A 27,781-nucleotide genomic window follows, 5' to 3' on the forward strand; every position below is an offset into this window, starting at 1 on the left:
GTGCAGAACGCCCCAAGGCCCCCCCAGCCAGCCAGGGAGAAAGCAGCGCGGGGCCACCTTCCTGGCAGGTCCCATCCCCTCTGGGGGTCCCCTCCCTTGGGGTCTGTCCCAATCTGGTGCCCCCCACCTTCCCAGGCCCTGTGCCAGCTCTGCTAGGACTTCCTGGCCGGCATCAGCCCTCTAGTGTCTGCAGCCCATCTTAAAACCAACCCTCTAGGCTATGGTCCTCCAGACCAGACCTGCGGACATTCATGGCCCCGCCTTCAAGTTCCCCAGAAACCTCCCCATCACCGTCTGAGCCATCCTTTTCTAAGCTGATTTCAACTCCAGCCTGGACAATGGTGTCTATCCTAGGGAGGGGAAGAGGGAGTCACAGGTAACAAGCTCTTCTGAGAACAAAATACATCCAAACATTATTTCAAACAATAGCATCCCTCTCTCCCACTGGGAAAAAATGACGTTTAAACGCCTCTTCTGGTCATCAGTGAGATAGCCCTTCTGGGATTCTTACTTTTTGGTGCCATCAAGTGGTGATTCAGGTTATTACAAAATGGAGATCTTTCTAATGAACATTATTTTTATTCCTGTTTCCCTGTTTCTATAGGATATTGGATTTTTATCTCTTCAACAGTTATTTTAGGGGATATTTCTCCCAGAAGACAAGGGAAGATTCCTTTACCTTGTATGTGCCTAATTGCTCAGTTGTATCCGACTCTCTGCGGCCCCATGGACTGTGGCCCGCCAGGCTCCTCTGTCCATGGGATTCTCCAGGCAAGAATACTGGAGTGGATTGCCATTTCCTTCTCCAGGGGATCTTCCCAAACCATGTCTCCTGTGTCTCCTGCATTGCAAGCGGATTCTTTATACCCACTGAGTCATCACCCCAAATTAAACAGGCTGTTTTTAAAAGTCATGACATTCTGAATTTCTACGAGGCAGCACTGAAGGGATTTTAATGAAGTTCCTTTGTTTTCTGCCCAAGATAACATCACAATATTCAGCCATCACCCACACAGCTCTACAGCCTTGCTGATCTTTGCCCTTGAACTTGTTCCAAAGATCAAGTAGAGATTGGAGTGCTGACACCCGCAATAACCAAAAAGTTCAGAATGATCTTCAAGGCAAATGTGGAGGCCAGGTGACTTAAACAAAATACTGGACAAAACAGATTAGAAATTTCACACATTGTATTTATCAGAGGACACAAAAGCAGAGTATCTGGGTCAAAACTAGCATGTGGCAATCTTACAGGTAAGACTAGCTCATTTCTTCCAGGAGTAGAAAGTGGAGTTTTCAGGCCTTCAGGTAAGTAAGACTCTACACGCCCAAATAAGCCCCCAGTTCTGGTTGTACATTAGTCCCCTGCCTTCTCATCCCCAACTCTCATGGGGATCCCTGTCTGCTCAGACCCGTAAGAATATTAGTTCTGTTTCCACAACAGTTATATTGCTGCAAGGAGTAGGGAGGGTACCCAGTGAAGTCCTACAGATATGAAGTTGTAAGAAATGTCCATCTATAAATACTCACTACTTTGTTTTTTTCCCCATGCCATGCGGGATCTTAGTGCCCTGATCAGGGATACAGCCTGGGCCCCCTGCAGTAGAAGCACAGAGTTTCAACCATTGGACCATCAGTGAGAAAGTTGCTTACCCTTCTTAACTACATAAAACATTCTAGAGGACTTGCATGAATTCTTATAATGAATGATAAAGATAAAATTAAGATCTTATAATATGGTCAACTAATATTTGTTAAGGGAGCCAAGAACATATAATGGGGAAAGGGTTGTCTCAACAAATGGTGTTAGGAAAACTGAATACAACAGAAAAATGAAATGAACCCCTTATCTTACACCACACACAAAAAGCAACTCGAAGGAGGTCAGACTTAAACCTAAGACCTGAAACTATCAAGTTCCTAGGAGAAAATATAGGGAGGAAGCCTCTCAACACTGCTCTTGGCAATGATTTTAGGATATGACACTAAAAGCACAAAGAGAAAAAAAATCAACACGTGGGGCTACATCACATTTAAACGTTTCTGTGCTGCAAAACGGACAATCAACAAAACAAAAAGGCAACCTACAGAATAGGAGAAATATCCGCACAACCATGGACAGATCTCCCCCACTTTTTGAAGATTTGCTTTACGTGGCTTTAAGCCACTTTGCTTTTACAAAAGGCCTACATTAGTACCTGATTTTCCTAGCTGAAAGGAATCAAGTTTTTCATTTTTATGGAAAAAGATAAAAAGCAGAGACAGCGTTCAGTATCTGTTTTGCAGCAAGACGTCCTGGGGCAGCGTCACCTCAAGCGAGACTGGCGTCACCAGGCTCCTCCCCCAGGAGCTACACTCTAGCACCTCGGCACCCCACTCTATGGTTCGCACCGTCTCTGAGCATCTGTGCTTTATCCCCATCTATCTGGACATTTACGAGCAACATGTGTCCTCAGGTAACTGCTTCTTCACTTTGCTCCATTGGGGTTTTCGGAAGGTTTCATAGGAAAGCTCTGCTTTCAGAGAGTGGAGATAAATCTGTATCTGATAAGGGCTAACAACCCCAAATATATAGAGAACTGACATAATTCAATAAAGAAAAGAACAAACAATCCAATTTTAAAACAGACAGAGAAACCAAATAGACATTCTTCCAACAAAGACTTTCAGATGGCCAACAGGTACATGAGAAGTGCTCAACATCACTGACCATCGTCGTTTTCTGTTGTTTAGTTGCTAAGTAGTGTCAGACTCTTTTGCAACCCCTTGGACTGTAGCCTGCCTCTCTCTTCTGTTCACGGGATTTCCTAGGCAAGGATACTGGAAGTGGGTCGTTATTTCCTTCTCCAGAGGATTTTCCTGACCCAGGGATTGAACCCACACCTTCTGCATGGCAGGTGGGTACTTTACCACTGAGCCACGTCAGAGTAATGCAAATGAAAACCACCCACAATGACAGAATCCCCCTGTCGATCCAGGGGTTGGGATTCAGGACTTGGCGCCTTCACTGCCAGGGCCTGGATTCAATCCCTGATCAGTGAACTAAGATCCTACAAGCCAGTGGCACAGCCAAAAAAATCAAACAAACAAATCCACAATGAGACAAGGACATAAACTCACCTCTATTAAGAATGGCTATTATCAAGAAAGACAACAGGTTGTGAGTGCTGGCAAGGATGTGGAGGAAAGGGAACCCGTGTGCACTGCTGGTGGGACTGTAAACTGGTTCAGTCACTATGGAGGATAATGCTGAGGTTTCTCAAAAAATTAAAAAGGAAACTACCATATGATCCAGCAGCCCTACTTCTGGGTATACATCCAAAGGAAATGAAAACAAACCATCAAAGAGAGATGTGCACACCCACTGTTTCCTGAAGCATTATTCACCGCAGCCAAGACAAGGAAACGACAGAAGTCTCTCAGCAAATGAGCGGGTGAGGGAGATGTGAGATAGACACAGACGGGAGGGGACCCGGTTTATCCGTTTCTCGCTTTGGTTCTTGCCTTTGATGATGGGGAAGGGGCAGCACAAGAGGCCCCGACATGAAGAACCAGCTGAGCTGAGGAGAGAGCGGGGGCAAGAGCCCCAGAGCTGCCCCCCGACCCCCGAGGCTCTGTCTGGGGACACAGGGCGGGAGGTGGTATGAGCAGGGTGCTTTCTGGACTCGGCACCTCCAGTGCAGCGCCTCAGGGAGAAGCCTCAGGGAAGTTAGTAAATGGAAACCCATCGAGGTCATGGGTTGAGCAGCTCAGGTCCCACTACCAAAGCCTCCTCCAGGAGGGACAGCAGACCATGCAGCCAGCCAGGGTCCCCACGGACGGACGGACAGAAGCACGCTGACCGCAGCCGGAGGCCCTGCTGAGGGAGGGCGCCCAAAGCAGGGACTCCGCAACAACTTAGGAAGAGACAAAGAGTTAAATGAGCAAATGAGTAATGTCTGATAAAACCACTACAGCGTCTCCCGCTGCAGAACAGACAGCTCAGCGCTCAGGCCCTGACCCCGGGAGGTCAACATGGTCACTGTACAGGCTCAGCTGAGAAGTCTGTCTTCACTTCTCAGGTTTGCTTACTGACTGCAGGGCTCACATCCATGAGATGGGGTCCCAAAAGCCCATAAACAGTGGGAATTTTCCGTTGCATACACAAAGAAATATCCAACAGGAAGACAAAAACAAAAGAAAAATCCCCCGGGACTTCCGTGGTGGTCCAGTGGTTAAAACTCAGTGCTATCAATGCAGGGGGCCTGGGTTCGATCCCTGGTCAGGGAACTAGATCCCACATGCTGCCAACTAAGAGTCCCTGCATGCCACAGCTAAGACCTGGTGTGGCCAAATAAAAGAAAGAAAGACACCCCCCTAGGACGCTGTGTGGACAGATGGATAAAGCCCTTTCCCCCGACCGAGGGACGCGTTTCACTGGTCTGAACACAAGAGCCGCCTGGAAGGCTGTAGGGACGGCCGCCCATCGGTCAGAGCGTGCCACTCACACCCCAGGGCAGCAAGGGACGGCTGCTCCCAACGCTTCTTCTGGGTGACTGCCAGCTCTAACACTTCTGCTTTTACAGGGGAAAAAACCTCTTTCGCACAGAGCTCAAGGCTTTGCTGAATAATGAAGTGAAGTTCAAGGCTGAGCACACAGCCCAGCCAAGTTCAGCCCCCAGTAGAGAACAGCTCCCGATAAGGCCACGCGAAGTGCACGGCACTGCTGAGGAAAGAGAAGAATCTGATCCTACCTGTCTCGGGGCCACACCTGTGCTACAGGTCACTCTGTTTCCAAAGTGAACATTAACGCTTTAGGGTTTATCATATTCATCTCAAACGTGGGTCATAAAACCTTAGCCTGCTCTACCCCTATTTATCTGAGGGGAAACTTCTCAGCAAAATATCAGGGGCCAAGTGTAATTTTATAAATGGCAACTCAGTTAAAAAACAAAAACTAAATGATTATTACCATAAACATCCAGAGGACACGTTCTAATATCTTAGGCATTATAGAAGTTCAATAAATATTTGCTGAGTCAGTGAACATATAAACGAAAAAGGAAAATCAACCTGCCTTTATACTCACTAGAGCTGAACTACACAAATCTAATGATACGATGTCCTATTTACTTGTTCTGCATAGCATTTTCCATGATTCTGATATTAACTGTTCTCTTTTCTAACCTATGAAATACTATATTCTGCAATTTAAACACATAAAATTTTAACTACAAGTAGCACATTTGTAGGCTGGGGTCTTTTCTCCTCAAAAACTATTTTTGACCCAGAAAACAAAACAAAAAAAAACCCCAAAGCAAAACCCCAAAATAAATAAAAACAGATCAGCACCTATGCACGTGGACACCTGGCTTTACTTTTCCCCTTTACTAAAACTCGGGCCATTTCTTAGGCCTAAATCCCTGTCAACTGACTGGCTAATGATTTCTCTCCCAGAAGTAACAGAGCCTTTGGCCTGCTCAGCGGCCAGCTCCACTGGATGCCTAGCTGTCCGTTCAGAAGACACTGGAATGTGAGCTTAAACGCCCAGGAGACATGACTTCCCCTCACTCATTTACAGAAAGAAACATTTGGGCCACAAACAAAGGACTTATCAGTGATAATATTGACAGACTTTTTCACACTGAAAACAGAACACAGTTCCCTGTGAGGACGGTACCAATCCATCTGCATGGAGGATGTGAGGTAAACACACAGCCCTGTTGGGGGTTGTGTGGAGACGGGACGGGGCTGCAGGCGGCCTCGCTGCCCTCAGGGGCCAGCTCCTCCCAGGAGAAACGCGATGAAGGCCCAGGTGGTAACGATGCCGCAGACCCTGCAAGACAAGGACCCGGGTCAGCTGCCTGGCCCACACGGAGGCCCCGGCCACGCCCGGCAGGAGAGAGGCTGGTGTGGCCTTCGCCCCCTCTCCCTCCCCACCTCCGCTCGCCCGGATGCTATGTTCTTTCTGTCCTCCTCTGGCGCCCACATTCTCTGGAGGCTAGAATAGCCCTGGAACGCAGAGGGCATCTTCCCTGGTGGTTTACGTTGGAGGAAGAGAGGCAAATGGACTGCTGAGCCACCAAGCATTTTTCTTCAACGATGCCGTTTTTCCTCTCTCTGGTATTTTCAGCATTTATTTTAATGGGACTTTGTATGAAGATTTCATTTAAATTTAGTGGTCACCAAAATATCTTGCCTGTTTTGCTAGTTTCATTGCCTGTTATCGAAACATTTGCCCAGGCTTCTGTCTCCGCAGATTATATTATTTTCCCATGGTTGTATTATTTAACTTTTCTCTAACTTCATATATGTAGATGCTCAAAAGGAACATCTATAAATATGATATCTTAATCATGTGACGTCTGACATCTACAAAAAAAAGACATCTTATTTCAAAACAAGAAAGGTTTAATTTATAAACAGACAACAAGTAGCATTAACACATACACAAGCCACAATGAACACTTTCTTCGGATTATAACATAAAGGACTACTTATATGTCAACTATGTGGCTTGCAGGGAGAAGGGAATGGCAACCCACTGCAGTATTCTTGCCTGGAAAATCCCATGGGCAGAAGAGCCTGGAGGGCTACAGTCTATGGGGTTGCAAGAGTCGGCCACGACTGAGCGACTAAACCGCCGCCACCATGAGGTTGACACAGAAGTAGTTTTTATGCTAACTCAACGACAATGACGTGGTTTTCAGCAGATCTGGCCCCCAACAGGAATCTGAAACCTTTGAAGCTCAGTCAAGAGCAATCCCATCTTCCCTGGTGCTCAGGCGGCACACCCCGGATTTAAAGCTGACCTTGCTCCTGCCTGTCGGCTCCCACCTCCACTACCCCCATCACCCCTCTGTCACCGAGGGGCCCAAGCCGCGACCGAACCATGTGTCCAGGCGGCCTGGTTTCCTGATGACTCCTGCCCCGTGTCCCCCGTGTCTCAGTGAGGAACAACGCGCCACTGCTCTGCCCGGACGGTCGATGGAGACCCAGCTTCCCCGCTCCATCAGGACCTGCCAGCCTCTGCAGCCTCGCCTCCTGCTCCTTCCATCCCGTCTCAGCGGCTTCTTGCTGCCCCTCAACACTAGGAGGCCCCACTCGAGGGCCCCTCCCTGCTACCCACTCTGCCTGGACGGACGCCGGCCCCTCCACTGTCCTCGCACTTGGCTCACTCCCTTCATTTCCCCGCCAGTCTTCTACGAGGGCCCCCATCTTCCCCTTCAAAGAGCAGCCTCCCTCCAGGCCACCCCTGCTGCCTTCTGAGCCTGCTCATTTCTCTTTCATCACCTACCAGATCATGCAGTTCACCTGTTCATTGTCTGCTATCTCCCACTAACACTTGAGCTCCGTGAGAACAGAGGCTTGGGTTTCACTCACTGATGAAGCCCTGGAACCTAGGACTGCTGCTACTGCTAAGTCACTTCAGTCGTGTCTGACTCTGCGTGACCCCACAGACGGCAGCCCACCAGGCTACTCTGTCCCTGGGATTTTCCAGGTAGGAATACTGGAGTGGGTTGCCATTTCCTTCTCCAATGCATACATGCATGCTAAGTCGCTTAAGTCGTGTCTGACTCTGTGCGACCCCACGGATGGCAGCCCACCAGGCTCCTCTGCCCACAGGATTCTCTAGGCAAGAACACTGGAGTGGGCTGTCACTGCACTGCAGATGCTCAAGCAATAATCTGCTAATCCCTACAGGAGGGGCTTCCCTAGTGGCTCAGACGGTAAAGTGTCTGCCTGCAATGCAGGAGACCTGGATTTGATCCCTGGGTCGGGAAGATCCCCTGGAGAAGGGAATGGCAACCCACTCTGCAGTACCCTTGCCTGGAAAATCCCATGGACGGAGAAGCCTGGTGGGCTACAGTCCACGGGGGTTGCAAAGAGGTCCACCGTGCTCGTCTATGACCTGTTCACAACACACTCCAGCCAGCAAGCCGTGTCAACTCGCCCCACTCTGGGACCACGGGTCCCGCGAGGCAGCCTCCATGCCGGCCACTTACCGTAGCAGGCAGTTGATGTTCGGGGAGTGTCTCCAGTAGCGGTACAGGGAGACTCGCAGCGTCGGGTGGCACTTATACTCCCTCAGGATGCTCCGCGTGCTGCCAAGAGAAGGGCGCGGTCAGGGACGCGGAGGCCAGGCCTGCTCCCCTGGGGCAAGGGTGGCCGAGAGCCCAGGCACCTACTCCTTGAACTTATTGGTCATGAGCAGGAACTGGCTCCGCGTGAGCCTCCTGACGTCAAACTTGCAGAGGTTCTGAAACTCACGGTAGACCTGCTGCTCGCTGACCCCCGGCCACCTCCTGACGGTGAGGATGAGGATGGGGGGGCGGATGCTGGGGGAGTCTGGGCCTGCAAAGTTCTAGAAGACAGGGAGTGGAAGCAAAAGAGATTTCCCACAGCTCCTATGGACTAACCTCCCACCCAGCTTGTTCTCGAACACAGGGAGGAGAAGGGATTTCCCACAGTTCCTGTGGACTGACCACCCACCCAGCTTGTTCTAGAACACAGGGAGAAGAGATTTCCCACAGCTCCTATGGACTGACCACCCACCCAGCTTGTTCTAGAACACAGGGGGAGAAGAGATTTCCCACAGCTCCTATGGACTGACCACCCACCCAGCTTGTTCTCGAACACAGGAAGAAGAGATTTCCCACAGCTCCTATGGACTGACCACCCACCCAGCTTGTTCTAGAACACAGGGAGAAGAGATTTCCCACAGCTCCTACGGACTGACCACCACCCAGTTTGTTCTGGAACACAGGGAGGGGAACAGAATTTCCACAGCTCCTACAGACTGACCACCCACCCAGCTTTAACATCCTGAAAGAGAAACTAGGAAAGGCCCTGTCTGCCGGAGGTGGTGGTGGGGGAGAAAGACGGAACAGGCGAGGTCACCTTGCTTCTGGCAGGGAAACACGAGAAAAAAAAATAACAGGCTCAGTGTGAGCACCCTTCTCGACTCTTGAGTCTGGCTCCTGTCACAAGCCCTAAAGAGAGCCCAGAGGAGCATGCTGCGTCCTAGCACGAGCCTGTCCCCGTCCCCTACAACAAGCAGAGTGAAGTCTACTTACGACTTTGGGGACCCCGGCTCGGATAAGATTCACCTGGTTCACGTAGGGCGCCAGCACGTCCAGGTAGAGGGGGAAGCTGGGCTCGGGGATGGGAATAGCGCTGTGAAGGCAGAAAACCCCGCGGCGCTCAGCCTACGGGCGCCGTGTCTGGTCCTCGGCTGCAGCTCGGAGCCGGGGACAGCGGGTCGGCGCTGCCCGACACCACCCCCCAAACCCCCTCACAAGCTCTAGGGCTTCTGTGGCCGGGCGTCCCCCCCACGACCCGCAAGCTCTCAGCAGAGCCCCAGCCCAGGGGGAGCGTCCAGGGGTCACCATCTGTTGGCGACACTTCGGTGAACACCTCCGGGCTGACGAACGCCAGCCACAGGTCAGAGGAAGGTCCCCTCTGCCGCCCCTCGAGAAGGCATCACCCCCCACTTTGTCCAAAGGGCCGTCCCTCCCCCCACGGCCTGGTTCTGTCACCAGCCCCCTCCACACGCCTGAGAAAGCACGACCCGTGGGGTCAGGAGGCCCTGGGCTGCCACGGAGCCCCTCGACACCAAGGAGGGCGGTTAGGTGGTGAGGAGTCAAAGAAATGAAGAAGGCCAGGCCCAGGGACCAGGGCACCAAAAGGCTCCACTGCTCCTCTTTGTCAGGGAGCAGGGAAGACAGAGATGGGGGCAGGGAGGGGGTGGATTTCTTAAGCTATAAATGTCTCACTTAAGCTACAAGTTTCACACTGGAGTGTCATAGGCTATTTCTAGGTATAGTGCGTGCATGTTTAGTCGTTTCAGTCGTGTCCAGCTCTCTGCGACCCCATGGACCATGGTCCGCCAGGCTCCTCTGTCCATGGGATTCTCCAGTCGAGAATACTGGAGTGGGTTGTCAACATAGCATCTGCCAAAATGGACAAGTACAGGCAGTGCCCAGATGAACAGGGTACAGTCTGAAAACATTTAAGTCAGCCCCAGAGAACACAACTTTGTTCGGCTTCTGCCCCAGGCGTGCTCTATCCTACCGAGCACACGTGTGTGGCAAGGGTGGTGCTGCTGAGCGTGAGGCACACGTGTGCAGCTGGTGCCCACGCGCCGAGCCATGCAGGCGTCCGGGAGGCTGAGACCCTTAGAAAACGCATTTCAGGTTCCAGTCTGGGCTTTCAAGAACCTCCCCTGCAGGTGCCTTATTCCAAGTCCCTGCCCTCTCCCCCAGCCTGACTGCAAACCTGGGCAAGGACTATCTGTTCCCCGGAACGCTCCGTCTTTTCAGCTCACCGTGATTCACACGGTGTGAGGAAATAGGAGGGTAATAGATGGAGCGGGCACATGGCGCTGGGATTACTGGGGTGAGGGCTGGAACCTGAGCCTCACCCACGACCTGGCCTGACAGGGACTTTTCCCAAGGTCGGAAGAAGAGGCAGGAGGGCAGGGACCCGCCCAGGGGTTGGGGAAGTAGGCAGGGGGAAGGCCGGCCATGGAGGCGAGCTGCCCGCGCCCATGAATGTGCCGTTTACACAACACACGGGCCCTCCTCCTCTGGGAGAGCATGGGCGCCCCACGGCCCCGGCTTACTGCCGACCACGGACCCGATCACAGGACGAGCGCGACACTCACCTGTGTACCTTCCACAGGAGGAGGTGCGCCACCTTCAACAGAACTGGAAGAGAAGAAGCTAGCAACGAGGCAGACACCAAGGCGCGCCCGACCGCCTTACTGGGACATGCAAACTCAGGCTTTATTGCCAAGGGGCCGCCCACCTGGAAGTAAATGGGGGTGGGGGGGTGTGGCCAGGGACGCTGGGGGGATTACTGCAAAGACGATGCGAGTCCCCCGCCTTGGAAGAGGGTGGCGGCGCTCACCTGACCCGCAAAGGAAGGCGTCGTATGCTGCTTCGTGGGGGTACTTGGTCTCCACTGCAGGGTTTTCCCAGAAACATGAGGGACAGCAGTTAGAACGCAGCCTGGGAGAGGGCACCCCCACCTCAGGTCCACACCCACGGTCGGCCGGGCACACACAACCGACCCACGGCTGACCCACCCTTGTCCCAGCCTCATGCCACCTTGACCTAGACACGCCCCCTCACCCCCCCACGGTGGCAAGAGCACCCACGGAAGGAGGAAGCAGAGGGCTTCCCGACAGACCGACGCCCCCGGGGCTGCTCCTTTCGAGGGAGGCGTTACAACGTGGACAGGACGCTGGAGAAGCCCCACCCGGCCCCCCACACCTCCGCATGGGGACGGGCCCGAGCGCCAGCACCTCAAAGGCGAACCGAGCAGGCGGGAGCCCGGCCCAGGGGACCTACCATACTTCTCACACCTGCTGGCGTGAATGATCACCGGCCCGGAGTTCTTGGTGGGGTTCAAATCACTAGGAGAGAAGAAAGGTAAAGAACGCTCACTGAGAACAGTCCCCCCGTGTGCTCCCCTCTCCCTCCTCCTACTGGGACTAGGGGGCACAGTTGGGAAAGAACCTGCCTGCCGGTGCAGGAGACACAAGAGACGGGTTTGATCCCTGGGTGGGGAAGATCCCCTGGAGAAAGAAATGGCAACCCACTCCAGTATTCTTGCCTGGAGAATCCATGGACAGAGGAGCCCGGTGGACTATAGGCCATGGAGTCATAATGAGTCAGACATGACTGCATACGTGTGTACACTCACACACACAGTAAGGACCAGGACTCCTTTTAAATCACAACAAACTGTGGCTCTAATATAAAGCAAAACTTAAGCAAACAAAAACCAAGGATCGAGGCATGGGCAGATGGGTCTTTGTAACCAGGCAACAGGACACATGAAAGAACTGCGACGCGAGAAGTTCCACCTGCATCATTCTGAGCATCTACCAGACGTGTGATCCCAGCCAAGGCGCCGGGACCAACTCCAGGCCGGCTCTGCCCTCGGGGCCTTAACTGTCCAGCGCATCCTCGGAATGCAATGCCCAAGGTGCTGGTCTGACAGGAGAGCCTTGAGCCCCAGGAACTCGGTGGGGCTGAGTGGAGAACGGGTAGCACCAGGGATTCTGAGCCGAGAGAAGAGCAGGCAGAGACCCGACAGAAAGGGCGAGCCCCGTGACACTGAGACACATGTGGCTGCAGCCCGGGGTGAAGGGCGGGGGTCAGGAAAGCGTTCAGGTGATGTGTGGGGGCTTCAGGAGCCGCAGGAAGAGAGACCAGAAACACGGTCCAGTCGAGTTCACGTTGTGAAGGTCACTCCAGTGGTGATCACTCAGCTCAGGAAACAGTGCAGGTCAGGCCACCCAGCTACCAGGTAGGAGCTACCGACACCGCAGGAATAAAAGGTAAAGGCCTCAGTGAAGGCAATGACTCTTGAGGATACCGGAAAAGGAACAGAGTTTAAGGACATTGGAGAGTAAAACTGACAGGACTAGACTAGAAGATACGGGAAGTCTGGCTCCAGGACGCTTTCCAGGGCGTGGTCCTGGCACGTGGGTGAACGAGGGCAGCACTCAACAGGGAAATCCTCCCTTCATTTGATTCCCAACAAAATCTACTGGTGCCTCTCTATCCGCTTAGTAGCTGTGAAGCCTAGTTTCCTCATCTGTCAAGCAGCATGTGCCTGGGCCGCAAGGTGGCCGAGGATCTGCCCCGGCAGTGAACGTCCCATTAAGTGTGGACGACCACACACTTAGGGGAGCACGGCCCCAGCTCCCCTCCCACGTGTGAACTCGTGTAACCCTCAGGGCCAGCTGGGTGTCCCGTGCAATGACTCCCTCTCTTCAGGTGGTAACACTGAGGCATGCAGAGGTTAAGCTGTTCTCTCAAGGTCATGCAAAGCTGGGGTTTAAGTCCAAGAGATCTAGATTCAGCGCCTGCACAGATGCCATCAGCCCAGCACTGGGTGCCATCGGGAAGTGGCAGAAGTTGCTGCAGACACAGGAGCAGGCTTGACGGATGGACAGGGGGACTGAGAAGGTGCTTGCAGGCTTCGTGGGGCAGGAGCAACGGAAGACAGCAAGCAGGAGGCTGGAGCCCTGGTGGGATGGAAGTGGTCACTGAGGCTGACAGGGTGGACTCGGTCACCCAGGGGCACGGTTAGGAGGAAGAAGAGAGCTGCGGAGGGACCCTCGAGAGATAAGGGACGGCACGGGAGCACGCAGAGCAGAGACGAAAAGCCTCACCAGAAAATAAGAGAGATCCAGGAGCGGGCTCGACGGAAGGGAAGGCGGGGGGGCGCCCATGGTGTCAGACGCCAGCGAGGGGTCAACACCGAGCACGCCCACCCTTCCTGTGGGAAGGTCAGGAGCTTGACCAGGTCCCAGGTCCATTCAGTCGCTCAGGAGTTTAATGTGCACCTACTGTGCCTCGCACTGTTTAGACCCAAGAGAAAGAATCCAAAAGAAGAATAAAACCTGTTCCCATGGAGCTTATCACCTCCAACAATCAAACAGATCACAGGAGAAATAAAACCCCGGCCAACAGAAAACACCATATAATCAAACAGATCTAAGTCCCTCCCAGGTTCCCTCCCCTCTAGAACAGGGTTCCTCATCTTGGCACCAGTGACATCTGGGACTGGAGAATTCTCTGTGTTGAAGGCTCTCCTGCACATCCTGGCCTCTGCTCATGTGGTGCCAGGAGTGCCCTGAGCAGAAATAACCAAAATGTCTCGGTGCCGCTAAAGGTGCCCTGGGGAGCAAAACTGGCCCAGCTGGGAACCCCTGCTCTCTAAGCAGCCCCCCGAAAACAGCCTCCTTACCTGTTCAGGACTTCATAAACTTCTGAGAGATTTGAAACCCTTGGGAAATTGAGTTCCTGTAATTATGGAAAACAAATGAGGGAGAGTAAGACACTTGAGGTTTTGTTTCCTCTCTGCTTAATGGGCTTCCCAGGTGGCTCAGTGGTAGAGTCCGCCTGCAAAGAAGGAAACAAGGGTTCAGTCCCTGGTTTGGGAAGATCCCCTGAAGAAGGATATGGCTACCCACACTCCGGTATTCTTGCCTGGAGAATCCCATGGACGGAGGAGCCTGGTGGGCTACAGTCCACAAGGTCACAAAGAGTCGAACACGACCGAGCATGCAAGCACCCTCGGGTATCACCAAATGGCCATTAAAAACGACCTTGAAAACTCTAGGTCCTCTGTAACGCCTCTCTCTTCACGCACACCTGCCCTTATTCCCAAATTCTGATGACAGAGTACCTAGTGTACTTGGTTGGGACCCAATAACCCAGCCTCGAAAAAAACTGCCACATACATACATACATACAATGGATTACTCAGCTATAAAAGAGAATGCATGAGTCAGTCCTAATGAGGTGGATGAATCTAGAGCCTACTGCACAGAGTGAAGAAAGTCAGCAAAAGACAGACAAATACTCTATACTAGCACACACGTGGACTCTAGAAGGATGGTACTGACGAACCTGTATGCAGGGCAGCAATGGAGATGCAGAGAAAACAGCGTGTGGACACAGCGTGGGAAGGAGAGGGTGAGGCAAATCGAGAGAGTAGCAAGGAAACATATTACCGTATGTAAAACAGATAGCCAATGGGAATTTGCTGTGTACCTAGGGAGCTCAACCCAGTGCTCTGTGACAACCTAGAGGGGTCAGACAGGAAGGAGACTCAAGAGGGAGGGGACATGTGTATACTTGTGGCTGATTTATGTTGATGTATGGCAGATACCAATACGATATTGTAAAGCAATAGTCCTCCAGTAAAAAATTAAAAAAAAAAAAAAAAAACTGCTACAAACACAACTCATACCGTCTCCCTTCAAAGACAAGTGTTTAAGGACTCCAAGGCATCAGACTGTGGCCGAGAACTCATATGGCCGCTGAGCAGTCTAAGGACCTGCCAGGTCACCAAGTCGTGGGGTTCACCTTATCCTCACTCCCTCAGATCAGCCCCCACGTCCTCCCCACTTTGCCCTGTGACTCGGTTACATGCAGCCGGGCAGCGTCACAGCACCCCGTCAGAGCTACAGATACAGGTACGAGCAGTAAGTGTGTCCCTGGGCAAAGACGCACCAAGTAACCCGGTCCCAGGTCTGTGGCATCAGCTTAAGGCTCTGTTTAAAACACTGATCGGTTCCTTAGTTTAACATTTAAGCGGGATCTTAACTAGCTGGGTGCTTCCCTTATCCGTGGGCCGTGCACAACCCCAGCTGGACAACAGAAGTCGCCCGGCAGCTGGAGATATGCCACTCCCAGCCCCTCCGCACCAGAGGAGCTAAAGGGGCGGCCCAGGTGTCAGTATTTACCTTCTCAGGTGATTCTGTTATCTGGGTTGAAGTTCCACGACTTGAATGCACTGCAAAATTTTTCAAGTGGGGTCCCTGCCCCCAACCCTGACAACTTTTAAGCACATCGAAAACATGCATGAGGTATCTACCAAGCTCTGGAATAAGTTGTTCTGTTGTCCCATCTAAATAAGCCCATGAACTAGACACCCATAAGTCAAAGCATGAGAACTTGAATGAGGGAAAGAAAAAAAGACAACACATAAGCCAATATGACTCACAGGTAGTCAAATTAAAAAAAAAAAACAAAAACAATACTAGTTATAAAATATGAGAAAAGGGTTCACAGAACAATGTCTAAAAACAGTGAGAAAGCTAAATGTTCCTGGAACTAGTGAAGTGTTCCTTTCCCAAAGGAGTTTAATTACCTTCCAGATATCCTTTGTCACATTCTTGGTGTCAATGAGAATAGGAAATAGGTTGTGGATATTCAGCTTAAATTCATCGTAGCTTTCTGAAAGGAAAGACCCAGAGAGTCAGAAGTGAGTTCACTGGTAAAAATGGAAAGAAATTCTCCAGTCTAGCTTGTCACCAACACTGGTTAATAAAGCAAACAAAACAAAACAGGAATTGAAAACATCCTTGCTCCTAATCATTAAGGATTTCTGAATCTTAAACCAACCCGACATCACCCTTTGTAACAGCAGAAGTCGAACAGTTTTCCATTAAATTCAGACTACTGTCTATGACCAACCTTAGTTAATGCAGTTTGCAAAGTTGTAGTCAGGGGTAAAAGGGAGAAAGAGATATTACTGAAAAGGCAAATGTGAAATCTGTTAATAACTGTTCAGAGAAAAATCCAGTAAGTTAAAAATTGTAAGTGCCTTGATAAAAATCACCTATTAATTTGCATATTTGTCAAAATTATACCGCATACCTTTTAAAGAGGCTCACTGCAAAAAAAAAAAAAAAAGCAAAAAAACAACTGAAATCTCTCTGCTCATCCTCTTCTCACTAACCTCCCATTTCCTATTCCCCGAAGACAATGATCTTCAATTTTTTCTTTTGGTGTGTATTCCCACCATTTCTAAACAAAGCTTACGCTGCTCGGCAATTTCCCAGTTTGAGGCATTAACTCTGGATTCCCACAAGGTAAGAGGGTCATCTGCCCCACCTTGGACCACTCACCACCTCAAGCATCTGCACATCACTCACCAAGGCGCCAGGTGGTCGCCTCCAGGGACCTGTCTGCCACAGCTTTTGTTTCAGCAATTTCTTTGTTTGCCTGTCTGCTTAGTTTTGGGGGAGTGATTATTTGACCCTTAATTCTTCCCCAATTCTCTCAAGATGCTCAAACTGATCCTAGAGAAATATCAGGAAAACTGTTTAACCCTTTCAATCTATGCTAGTGTTTTCTAATACTGTGGTCACCTGATGCGAAAAGCTGACTCACTGGAAAAGACCTTGATGCTGGGAAAGGTTGAGGGCAGGAGGAGAAGGGGGTGACAGAGGATGAGATGGTTGGATGGCATTATCGACTCAATGGACATGAACTTGAGCAAACTCTGGGAGACAGTGGAGGACAGGCGAGCCTGGTGTGCCACAGCCCGTGGAGCTGCAAAGAGTGGGATGTGACAGAGCGACTGAACAATATAAAAATAGTGTTCTCTGTGCATTGTTAGTTCATTTAGTCCCCAGTTCTGATACTGATACTTTTATCACCCCCATTTTACAGACAAGGAAACAGAACAGTTAAATTACAGTACTGCTCAAGATCATACGTAACAAGGGATGGAATGAGGATTCAAGCGTGACTCTTGAATGCAGGCTGTTAATCTTCCATCACACTGCAGTGTGTCCAACAGCATCAGTCATGGAAAAGACCGGCACAGCCATTATACAGTACCATATGGCCACAGAAATGATTTCAGGTTAAGAACATAAATTAATGCTTTGCGTAAGTGGGAAAAAAACCAAAAGGAATAAAATACATCATGTGGTCAAATATGTAAAAGCCAAAACAAAGGAACAAGCAAAAAGTGTTAAGATTACATGTGTGTGTCATGTTCGACTCTTTGCAACCCCATGGACTGTAGCCCACCACAGTCCTCGGTCATGGCATTCTCCAGGCAAGAATACTGGAGTGGGTTGCCATTTCCCCCTCCAGGGAATCTTCCCAACCCAGGGATCAAACCCGGGTCTCTTACATCTCCTGCACTGGCAAGCAGGCTCTATACCAGTGTGACACCTGGGAAGCCCATGGAAAAGCCAAAACAGAAGAAAAAGCAAAAAGTGTTAGGATTATAGCTGTGATTAAAGGTAGCTGGTCTCCCCTGCACATCTCTGATTTCACTAAGTTTTACAATGAGACTGAAAAACTTCTGTAATGCGGGGAGGACTATCAATCAAATGTAAGTTTTTCTCCCTGAGAAAGTCACCCAGTTCCAGGAAAACAGTAACAGGCACAGATGCGCCCGACCTCTCCGGAAACCCGATGACTGTAGGGGCTGCCTCAGGAGCACAATGCTGGGCCGATCCCCCTGCCCGATGGCAAGCTGAGGTCAGAGGAAGGAGAGGGACGGGTCGGGCCTACCTGGGAGAGGTCTGAAGAACTTCTCATGGAGATGCAGCAGATCCATCATCATGTTATGTCCCACTAAGGGCTACTTGGAGGAAATCGACAGGTGAGAGAAATGAAATTTTAAAAATAAAACAAACGCCGTAGACTAACTGTTGTCTCTGGCAAAGGGTGTAGCTTTAGAACCCACAGAATTCTGACAACACGGTAATTCCATCCCCACGCGCAATCCATTCCCATCAAAGGCAGCCTGACTGCTTAAATGCTAGGAAGGCAAACCAGTGGGTCAGAGGGACTCGAGGCCCCAGTCACACTGGGATCTAAGCTGTGAAGCAGACACACACGGTCCCCAAGCAGTTTTAGGTCAACTCATTGAAATGCCTGTGTGCCCAAAAGGAGCAAGGCAATGGTAAAATTTCAGAGGGACAGTCTTTCTCCAAATTAATCTATCATGACTTGATAAAAGCAAGGTTAGATCCACAAAGTTAGCTGACAAAAAGGAATCACTTATGTTAAGGAATCTGAGTTTAGTGTTGAAAGACTCATTAGTATCTACAGTCAGATACAAAACACCATGAAAGACCAAAGAGAGAGAAATTTTTCCCTACCTTCCGAGCTTTCACCAGCATCTGGAAGAACACGGAAAAGCCCCTCGCAGAGAGAAGGATCTTCTCCTTCCAGCAGCTCTCTCGATCACAGGAGGTGTTCTCAAGATACCAGCGGTGCTGCGTACTCACCTTCTTCACAACCACCTGAGAGCAAGAGGAGGCGACAAGCTCCCGTATCCTGGGAACGCTCCCAGGCTCCATTGCCCTGGTACATGGGTTTAGGCTCTACCGCGGTACGCGGGATCTTGCCGGACCAGGAATCAAACCCCTGTCTCCTACAATGGCAGGTGGATTCTTCATCACTGAGCCACCAGGCAGAAGCCTGGAGGCCTCTCTAGGGTTCCCAGGTGGCACTGGTGGTAAAGAACCTGCCTGCCAATGCAGGAGATGTAAGAGACATGGGTTCCGTCCCCGTGTCAGGAAAATCCCCTGGAGGAGGAAATGGCGACCCACTCCAGTATTCCTGCCTGGACAATCCCATCGACAGATGAGCCTGGTGGGCTATAATCCATGCAGTCTCAAAGAGTCAGACACGACTGGAGGGACTTAGCATGGAGCATCCTGGCGGTCCCTCGTGTCAAAAGGGAAGGAGTGGGTGGAAGAAGCCTTTCACAGAGGCCAGATTTGGCCAGAGGAGAGAGAAATGATGGAGTCTCCCCAGGGGCTGGGCCCTCCAGGTGGGAACTCACCCCTTGGTCTCTCAGCACTGTCCAGATGTCAGGGAGGGCCTTCCTCAGCACGAGCTGGACCTCGAAGGCCTGGAAGCCTGCAGCAAGGGAACAAGGCTTGACGGAACCACCAGAGATCCTGCCAGGGCAGCCCACCCTCCCCTCAGAAGCCTCGTGGGGAGCAGCAGCAGAGAGATGGAGGGAGCATGTGGGAAGACAGCTTTTCGCTGTTCCCAGGCCAAGTGACAGGGGCGGCCCAGCATGACCCAGGGCAGCTTTCTCTGCATCTCTGATCTCAGGGCCACTCTCAGACGGAGGGCCCCAGAGAGGCTCTGTGTGTGTGGGTTACAGATCTTGATGTCCACCATGTCAGAAATTAAAACCATACACATGAAACTAAAAATGGTAAGGTTTGAAAAATAATAAACCCATTACACTTTTGCCTACGATTGTGTGACACCATGCACTGGTTATTTGGAGAACGTTGGTTTCCTGAGTTATCCACACCACCGTCCAAATGCTCATATATCATACGATGCCAGCAAGAGACACTTGTACATGTGGTCACTGATCTCATCAGAAAGGTCTCATAAAGCTGTCGAGCTAATCGTGAGAGATGAAGTCTTCTAAAATTTCAGTTTCTGACTGAAAGCTCAAATTTCATCTCTAACAAACACTGGGAGTCAGTGTCCCTGAAGACAAGGTTTACTCTTTTCACTTCAGAAGATGACTGAAAATACCCACATCGAAATAACCAGTCAGTTCCTTCAAGTAAAAATTACATTCCTTCAGGGAATTCCCTGGCAGTCCAGTGATTAGGACGCCTTGCTTTCACTGCCAAGGGCCCAGGTTCAATTCCTGCTCAGGTGACCAAGATCCCACAAGCCTCACAGCATGTCCAAGAAAAAAAAATTACATTCTTTAAAAAAAATTTAAAAAGTAAAAGGCAGCTAACTCAGCTCTCAACACAAAATCTTGCCCAAGTGCTTTTACCTGGGACAACCACTGTACTTCAGGAAGCAGCAGTCATGTTCATGTACATTTATTTCCTCCATACTTCTACTTATACATAGAACATTGTAAAAGATGAGCAATGAAATGTTGAAATTTAATAAAACTAAGAATTGTTATTTAACTCAAAAGGTTCTTAAGTCAGAATTTTTCTTAACTGGAAGTGGTAACAAAGAACATGAGTGCTGTGTGGCCAGATGCTCCCACGCCCACCTGTGCGGATGCGTCAGGGGCATCACTCACAGGGGCTGCGGGACCACCAGCGCAGATGGCACAAGGACAGGGGCAAGCGGCAGCCGAGTGGTGTTTAGACCACCATTCTGACCTCATGAACCCCGTGGAAAGGGTCTCAGAGATCCCTGGGGTCCAATGGCCAAGGCTGAGAACCGCACATGTGGGGCAGCGATCCCACAATGCACTGTGGGGAACATTCAGAGATTAACATACTTTCGTTAATAAAGGAAGCGTCCATGGGGCACTGAGGATTGGGATGAGAAGGATGGTGCTGAGTGGAACCTGACTTCCTCAACCTTAAAATTCAGAACAGGTGGACAGCCCTCCAACCTCCCACTTGAGGTCAGAGCTCCATCTAATCACAGGGACCATGTGTCTGCAGAGCCGAGGCCCAGGATCCACCGGAGGTGAAGGGATGCTCCCCACAGGTGACACTGCCGGCTCCCAGGTCGGGGGGCTGCCCCCTGCCTACCAGCAATGCCAGGGAGGGTCATCCAGTCCCCTTCCTCGGCCAGGTCCAGCCAGCGCGTCACCTCGTCAATCACCACCTTGATCTGGTCTTTGTCCAGAGAGCTGAAAATGGGCACGTGAGAAAATGCTAATGCGGGAGGGCATTCTGAAGGTGCCCGTTTTCACGCTGTGATCCTGGCAAGAAAACGGACCTCAGAAAGACCAATTCTTTTCTGAGTCTTATGTCGCAAGAGGAAAGCAAACACCTGCACCCACCCTCCGGTCTGTCCACAGGGGCACCCCCCCCTCCTGCTGACCGGCCTGTGGGGGGAAGGGGCTGGGAGAGAGCCAACACTAAGAGACCCTATCGGGTCTGCCTCCTCAGTACCCCTCCTCAGAGGTGGAAAAGCACCATCTGGTGAAGAACGGGAAAGAAAGGAACTTTGGTAAGTACATCTTCTCCTGTGTTAGAAACACAAGAACACTGTGTCATGTGGAGAAAAGGAAAACCTTTTCTCCAACGTTTGAACATAACAGGAGATTAAAAATTCAAGTTGCTTTTCCCTTCCAAAGCGGTCTTTTTATATAAAACCATGAACAAGGATACAATTCCAACGTTACATAATGATTTGGACCAGACAATCAGAACATTCCAGAATTAAAAGCTGTCTAATTTAACCCTCTCCCTGATAAAGAATCGAAAGCCCAAGGAGCTTAAAGGACTGGTTCAGAACCACACAACAGGCTCTGCAGACCCAGGCCCTGGTGGCCGGCTCCTTCCAGCGCACAAGGCCACTGAGCAGGTCTAGCCCAAGCCTCACAGCATGACCGGGTTCACATACAACAACGGGTACTGGAGGCCAAAAAGAAAGGGCAGAGACCCCGCCCTCGGGGAACACAGCAGGATCAAACTCATGGGGCAACGTGCCCAAGCCGGGCCACACGGTCAAGGTTACCTGTGACTTGCCTTGAAAACTCCCTAAGGCTCTCACAGCGAGTCCCACAGAGCTATTTCCCCCTCGAGCACTGGAATAGAGTTCCTGCCTCTTTGAGGACCAAGTTAAGAGTCAGTTCTTTCACCCCTTCATCTTAAACACTAAAATCCCACGCAATGCAGTGAGAGGTTTCTGATCTCAGGCGCAGGAATGGCATCACCAGCACTTCGGGCTATCGTGTGTGGCTAAGCCCAGCTTCAGGGGACAGTATGAGGTCACCACGCCCTGCAAAGCCAGAAACACACCAGCAACAAAGAACCCCACAAAGCACCCGGAGAAGGGGCTTTACCTGCGAACTTTCCAGTTCCCAGTCAGGATATTGTACTTAATTTTCTTCTCCTGTTCTTCGTTCATATAGGGGATTCCATTTTTGAGAAACTAAAGATAGGGAGAGAACAGGAGACGAGTCAGCAGCATCCTCTGTGCAGCAGCAGACAAAGAAACCTTCGGTCGTCCACTTGTACGTGGACAAGTCAGAAGGGCGACAGGAAACGAACTCGGACCAGGTGGATACTGGGCCCCTCAACCCTCCGGGCCCCCTCCTCCGAGGCCATACCTTGTTATAGTCGAAGCCATACTGGTTCAGAAACTGAACACTGGAAGCCTGGAAAGAGAACTCTGAGTCCAAAACCCCAAATGTCGTAGGGAAGAGGAAGAAGTTACATGAATGAGCTACATACCTAGAAACAAAAGCAAACAGAAGGAGAAAAAGACAAAAAGCACTTAAAATTCTGGCTCATGGAGCAGGCTTCTGAGTGGGCACCTCCTTCCCCTTGAGAAGTCCAGCTGACCCCTGAACAACACGGGGGTTAGGGGTGCCAGCCGTTCTTACAGTCAGAAATCTGAGTATAAGTTAGAGCCTGCCCTGGGTCTAGCCACAGGCCTTCTGCACCCAGAGCCCACTGTGGATCATGCAGTACCCTAGTTTGTATTTAGTGGGTGTAAGTGGACCCAGGCAGTTCAAACCCTGCATTATTCAAGGGTTCGCTATATTTGAATGCCACCTGTGTTTCAAGTACTAGACTGGTGCTGAGGGCCGATGAGAAAAGGTACAGAGTCTGACCCCATCTGAGAGGGTGGGGCTGACCGCTGGGGCCTAGGAGCTACGTCACCGTCATTATAACACTGCTGACTGCGATTCAGAAGATACACACAGGAGAGGACATGCGGAAAGAGGCACTGAAGGTCCGGGGGTGTTGGGAGAGGCCCCCAGGGATGCTGCTGCTTTGAGAGACTTGAAGGACCAGCCGGTATCTACAGGGGAGGCAGGGTGGAGGGCCTGGAAGCAGGAGAGACTATGGAGCATCCAGGGCCAAAGGGGTTCAGAGCCTGAAGCAGAATTTGAAGGGGGAGCAGGTAGAGAAGAGAAACAGGCTAGAGCCATGTGTTTTGCCGAAGGTCTTTATACATACTTGTTCGACTCGCCTTCAATACTGGAGAACACAGACAATCCTAGAAGAAAGACGGTGGACAGAATGAATGCCAAGAGAAAAGCTACCGGAAGCTAACTCAGAAAGCATTCTGAACATATCCCCTCTAGCACTGGAATGGGGTTCTTGCCTCTCTGAGTATCAAATTAAGAGTCAGTTCTTTGCACCCAATGTTACTATATAGGCTTTAGGATAACTTCTAAAAAAGAAACAAAGGAAGGAAGGAAGGAATGAAGGGAGGAAGGGAAAGAGTGAAAACATGAGAACTGTCAAACTGTAATACACACCAATTACTGAAATAACTGTGAACGGTTGTTCAAACCCAGAATATTGACACTTACAGTTTTATTATTTTTTCATTTTTTGCAGTATAGTTGTTTTACAAGACACTTTTATAGTTTTTAAACAAGAAGAAACACTAAAATCTATGAAGATTTATACATTTGAATACTTTTAAAAAGTTTGTATTGTTAAAAAGATCACAAAGTGAAAGACTTTGAAGAAGGGGGCAAACAATACGAACGTATTCAACTGCTGTTTTCCATACTTTCAAAGAGGTCTCACAATTAAGAAAAACAATCACAACAGAAAAACAGCAAGACTTCCCTCGTGGTACAGTGGATAACAATCTGTGGGCCAATGCAGGGGACATGGGTTTGGTCCCTGGTCTCAGAAGATTCCACGTGCCTCGGGCAACTAAAAGCCTGTGCTCTGCAACAAGAGCATCCTGTATTTCAAAGGATGCACAAAGAGCAGCCCTAGGGCTGCTCTAGAGAAAGCAACTAGAGAAAGCCCTCACGCACAACAATGAAGATCCAGTGCATCCAAAAATAAATAAATAAGAAAACAGCAAACAGAGAGCAAACACACACAGGTGTCACTCATTCACAGGAAAAACAAAAATCAGTAAAATATCTCAGGACCTGTTTTTTTTAAAACAAAGTTTTACTGAAATACAGTCATGCTCATTCATTTATGTATTGACTACAGCTGATTCCTCAAGAAGGGCAGCACTGAGTTGTAACTTCATACGTAGACCAAATGACCCACAAAACCTAAAATATTTACTTTGGTCCTTTACAAGTACACCAAACACATACACTCAGGAGTGCACAGTAACAGATAAGGGCTAAGGCAGCCAATGCAACCTTGCTTCATCACACACAAATGGCAACCAAAGCATTCATCATTAGGAGACAGAGCCAAAAGATACACAGTTAGGAGTACTAAACAAATAAATTACCACACGTAAAGTAGAGAGCCAGTGGAAATTTGCTGCATGATACAGGGAGCTGAAATCAGGTGCTCTGTGAAAACCTGGAGGGATGGGGTGGGAGGTTCAAGATGGAGGGGACATTCATATACCTATGGCTGATTCATGCTGATGTGTGGCAGAAACCAATGCAAAATTTAAAGTAATTTCCTCCAATTAAAAAAAATTTTTAAAACTGAACCGGAAATCTTTATAAGCTGATTTAAGGTTATATAGAAAGAGCTCTAAATCCTTTTGGGGGGGGGGGGGAGATGCAGAACAACATATTTATAGTATGATCTTGCCATGTATGATTTTTGTTTAAAGAAAACATACACATTTTCCCCTGGAAGATGGTCCTAGTGCCTTAATGTTGATTCTGGCATGGAGATCAAGTTTCTGCTTACTCTGAAGAGATAGGTCTCACAGGCACTACATGGCCAAAAACCAAATGAGCATGCAAAATGACAGCCAGTGTCTCAGAACGGTGCCAAAGCAGTTTTTTCAGCAGGAAACACAGAGACAATAAAAGCTTTTTTTCAGTAACTCATAACAAACAGCTGACGATTAAACTCACCGATCTGACAGATGGTGAATTGCTGAACACTCTGACGGGTCTTTAGATACCACTCTGATGGCAAGTCAAACAGACTGTGGAAAAACAGACGTCTCAGTCCAGAGGCAAGGAGATGCTATCAAGGCAGCAGCCTCCACGCTGGGTTAGCAGCTGTCAAACCAGGGCAGCGCTTTCCTTGTTGCAACAACTAGGGAACCTGCCTTTTGTGGAAAGCCAGCCAGGTCCCCGGAGCCCCGCACAAAAAGCCGTCCTGCCTGCCCGTTGCCAACAGGGTGCCTGCTAGTAACACTGGCCAACCAGGGCACAAAAGAGGCTTTCCAGCCCCAGTCTAAGGCAGCTTTAGCTTTACCTGATCTGCTGGGGCCCAGACAGGTGAGAACGCAGGCCCGTGAACTCTATGTCCAGACCTGCAGGGGAGGCAAAAACAGACCAGAGTCCCCAGGCACAGACCACCGCAAGGCTCTTCGTGCTATACACGCTGCAGTTGGCAAAGTCCTGGCTCACCCTCTTGGCACTCCAGAGGCCGGGTGAGGTCGAGGAAGGAAAACGGAGTCAAAGCCAGAATGCCAGGCCACCCCATTCCACCCGGACCACACGGGGGCTACGAGTGGAACTGCTGACCCACATCCCACTGCCCAAACTTGAGGAGTCCCTCTGTCCTTCCGAGGGTCCCTGCTTGAGTCTCCTGCGGCCTGGAGACCACCCCGCTGGGCCTCACCTCTCCCGCCCGGTCCAGCCCAAGAACCATACCCTCCCCAGGCACTCCGGCCAGCCGGCTCCGGCGCCAAAGCCTAGGGTCCCGGGGCCTTACCCACGAAGTCCGCGCCCAGGACGAGCTCCTGCAGCAGAGGGAGGCTCTGCTCGAACTCATCGGCGCCTATGTCCATGGCCACGCAGCAGCTCCACGGACGGCGCCCAGCGAGTGCGGCCACGTATAGCCTCGCGCTTACACGCAAGCGCCGCGCCGGCGCCTTAAAGGGCTGGCGGAAGGCGGGTGGGGGAGTGCGGAAACGCACAGCCTCGGGGCACGCCCACCAGCCCTGGTTGCGCAGGGCGGCCACCTGCCTGCCCACGGGTGTTTCATCTTGTATTTGATCCCCTAGGGTGAAGGATCGTAGACCCCGCCCTAGTAACCAGAGGTCATTTACGCTCCAGAGCAATTCCTTTGCAATCCCTACAAGGCGAGAACGTTATTTACATAGACCTGGAATATAAAGAGGCATGGTAGGAGAAAGTAGAGCCGGAGAGTAAAAACAGACCAGTCAACAAAGCCTGAAGGAACTGCAGTAAAGCAGGTACTGCAGCTATGGTGTGGGGATAGGGCGCCCGCATCGCCTCTGGTTTTTACATCAGCACTTCTTCCCACCTTGGCCATCACTGTTAACATAGGTCTGGTCCGTGCCCTCCTCTCCCCCTGCCCCCCCCTTTTCCCTACTTGGCATCGTTGTTGCCTTTGTAACACCATTTATCAAACTTGCTACAAGTCTCAAAAATTGCCCAAACTGAAGGAATTCTTGATACTGAGATGATCTAGATCCTACGCCTCATAGAAAAAAGTCCCCACCAGGTGGTGCAGTGGTAAGGAATCCACCTGCCAGTGTGGAAGAGGTGGGTTTGATCTCTAGATGCCGAAGATCCCGTGGAGAAGGAAATCACAACCCATTCCAATATTCTTGCTTGGGAAATCCCACGGACAGAGGAGCCTGTCCAGCTGTAGTCCATGGGGTCACAGTCAGACTCCACTAAGCCACTGAAGCACTACCACTTACAGGTGAACCCTGCTTTTGTCCATTTCCAAAGCCACACTACCCCGGTCCATGGTCTTGTGTCCTTCCTTGAATTCCAGACTGGTTTGACAGCCTTCTAGAACTGTGGTCTTCAAGACGAGATGCTCCAATCTTCAAGATGAGGGAAGAATATATTAAAACTATCATGGTGATGGTGTTAGACACTCAGTCCTGCCTGACTCTCTGTGACTCCATGGACCCTGCTAGGCTCCTGTCCATGGGAATCTCCAGGCAAGAATACTGGAGTGGGTTGCCATTCCCTTCTCCAGGGGATCTTCCCAACCCAGGGTTCAAATCCAGGTCTCCTGCATTGCAGGCAGATTCTTTACCATCTGAACCACCAGGGAAGCCCAGAACTATTAATATATACCTATAAATGTCTCTACCAGAATATCTACAAATCAAAAGGGAAACTAAGCATTGCATTCTGAAGGCCTCTTAGAATGAATCAAACTTTTAAAAAATGTTGACTGCATAATTTTCCCTTTTAAAATAATACCCTGAATACTCGGACTGATGATAGCAATGTTATTTCAATTTCTATATAAATACACAATTGGAGTACACATTTAAAATGTGGGGGGAATATGCTAGAAGCCACTCTAACTGCTTACTACTTACTCTTCCTCACCACGTTTCCTAAATACCCAAAATCAGTTAACACCTTACTGATTTAATCACTCATTTAAGAGACCTGCCATAATTCCCACCTACCCGACTTCAACTTTAAATTAACCCTAATGCACTTCAGGCTTCCATCTCCCAACAAATTGTCCCTAGATGGTATGGACTCACCTTGTTTCCTTTTCTCACTGCATTCCTTTCTTCAAATCTGGTTCTGTTAGGATTCAGGAGCGCCAATAAGGTTAGGATTTGCTCTTACCTTCGCATTATTGTTTATAATAAACTGATACTGACATCTATTAAAATAAAAGCCTCCACACTTGAGCAGCAACAGCTCTCAT

At 50.2% G+C, this 27,781-nt stretch overlaps 1 protein-coding gene across 1 annotated transcript; it reads right to left on the reverse strand.

Annotated features, from left to right (window-relative positions):
* Positions 1-131: 131 nt before the first annotated feature.
* On the reverse strand, positions 132-27,621 carry PNLDC1 (PARN like ribonuclease domain containing exonuclease 1). The gene is made up of 19 exons (XM_065931025.1): positions 25,841-27,621; positions 25,379-25,436; positions 25,030-25,103; positions 23,183-23,222; positions 22,327-22,450; positions 22,060-22,148; positions 20,798-20,898; positions 19,102-19,178; positions 18,413-18,556; positions 17,820-17,889; positions 15,655-15,740; positions 13,744-13,799; positions 11,331-11,395; positions 10,888-10,941; positions 10,643-10,685; positions 9,054-9,153; positions 8,166-8,341; positions 7,983-8,081; positions 132-5,812 (listed from the first exon to the last, which is right to left on the reverse strand). Exons 1-19 carry the CDS (start codon positions 25,914-25,916, stop codon positions 5,749-5,751), a joined length of 1,596 nt encoding a protein of 531 aa, XP_065787097.1. The 5' UTR covers positions 25,917-27,621; the 3' UTR covers positions 132-5,748.
* Positions 27,622-27,781: the final 160 nt, after the last annotated feature.

This window comes from Muntiacus reevesi, chromosome 3 (assembly GCF_963930625.1).
Source record: "Muntiacus reevesi chromosome 3, mMunRee1.1, whole genome shotgun sequence".
NCBI lineage: Eukaryota > Metazoa > Chordata > Mammalia > Artiodactyla > Cervidae > Muntiacus > Muntiacus reevesi.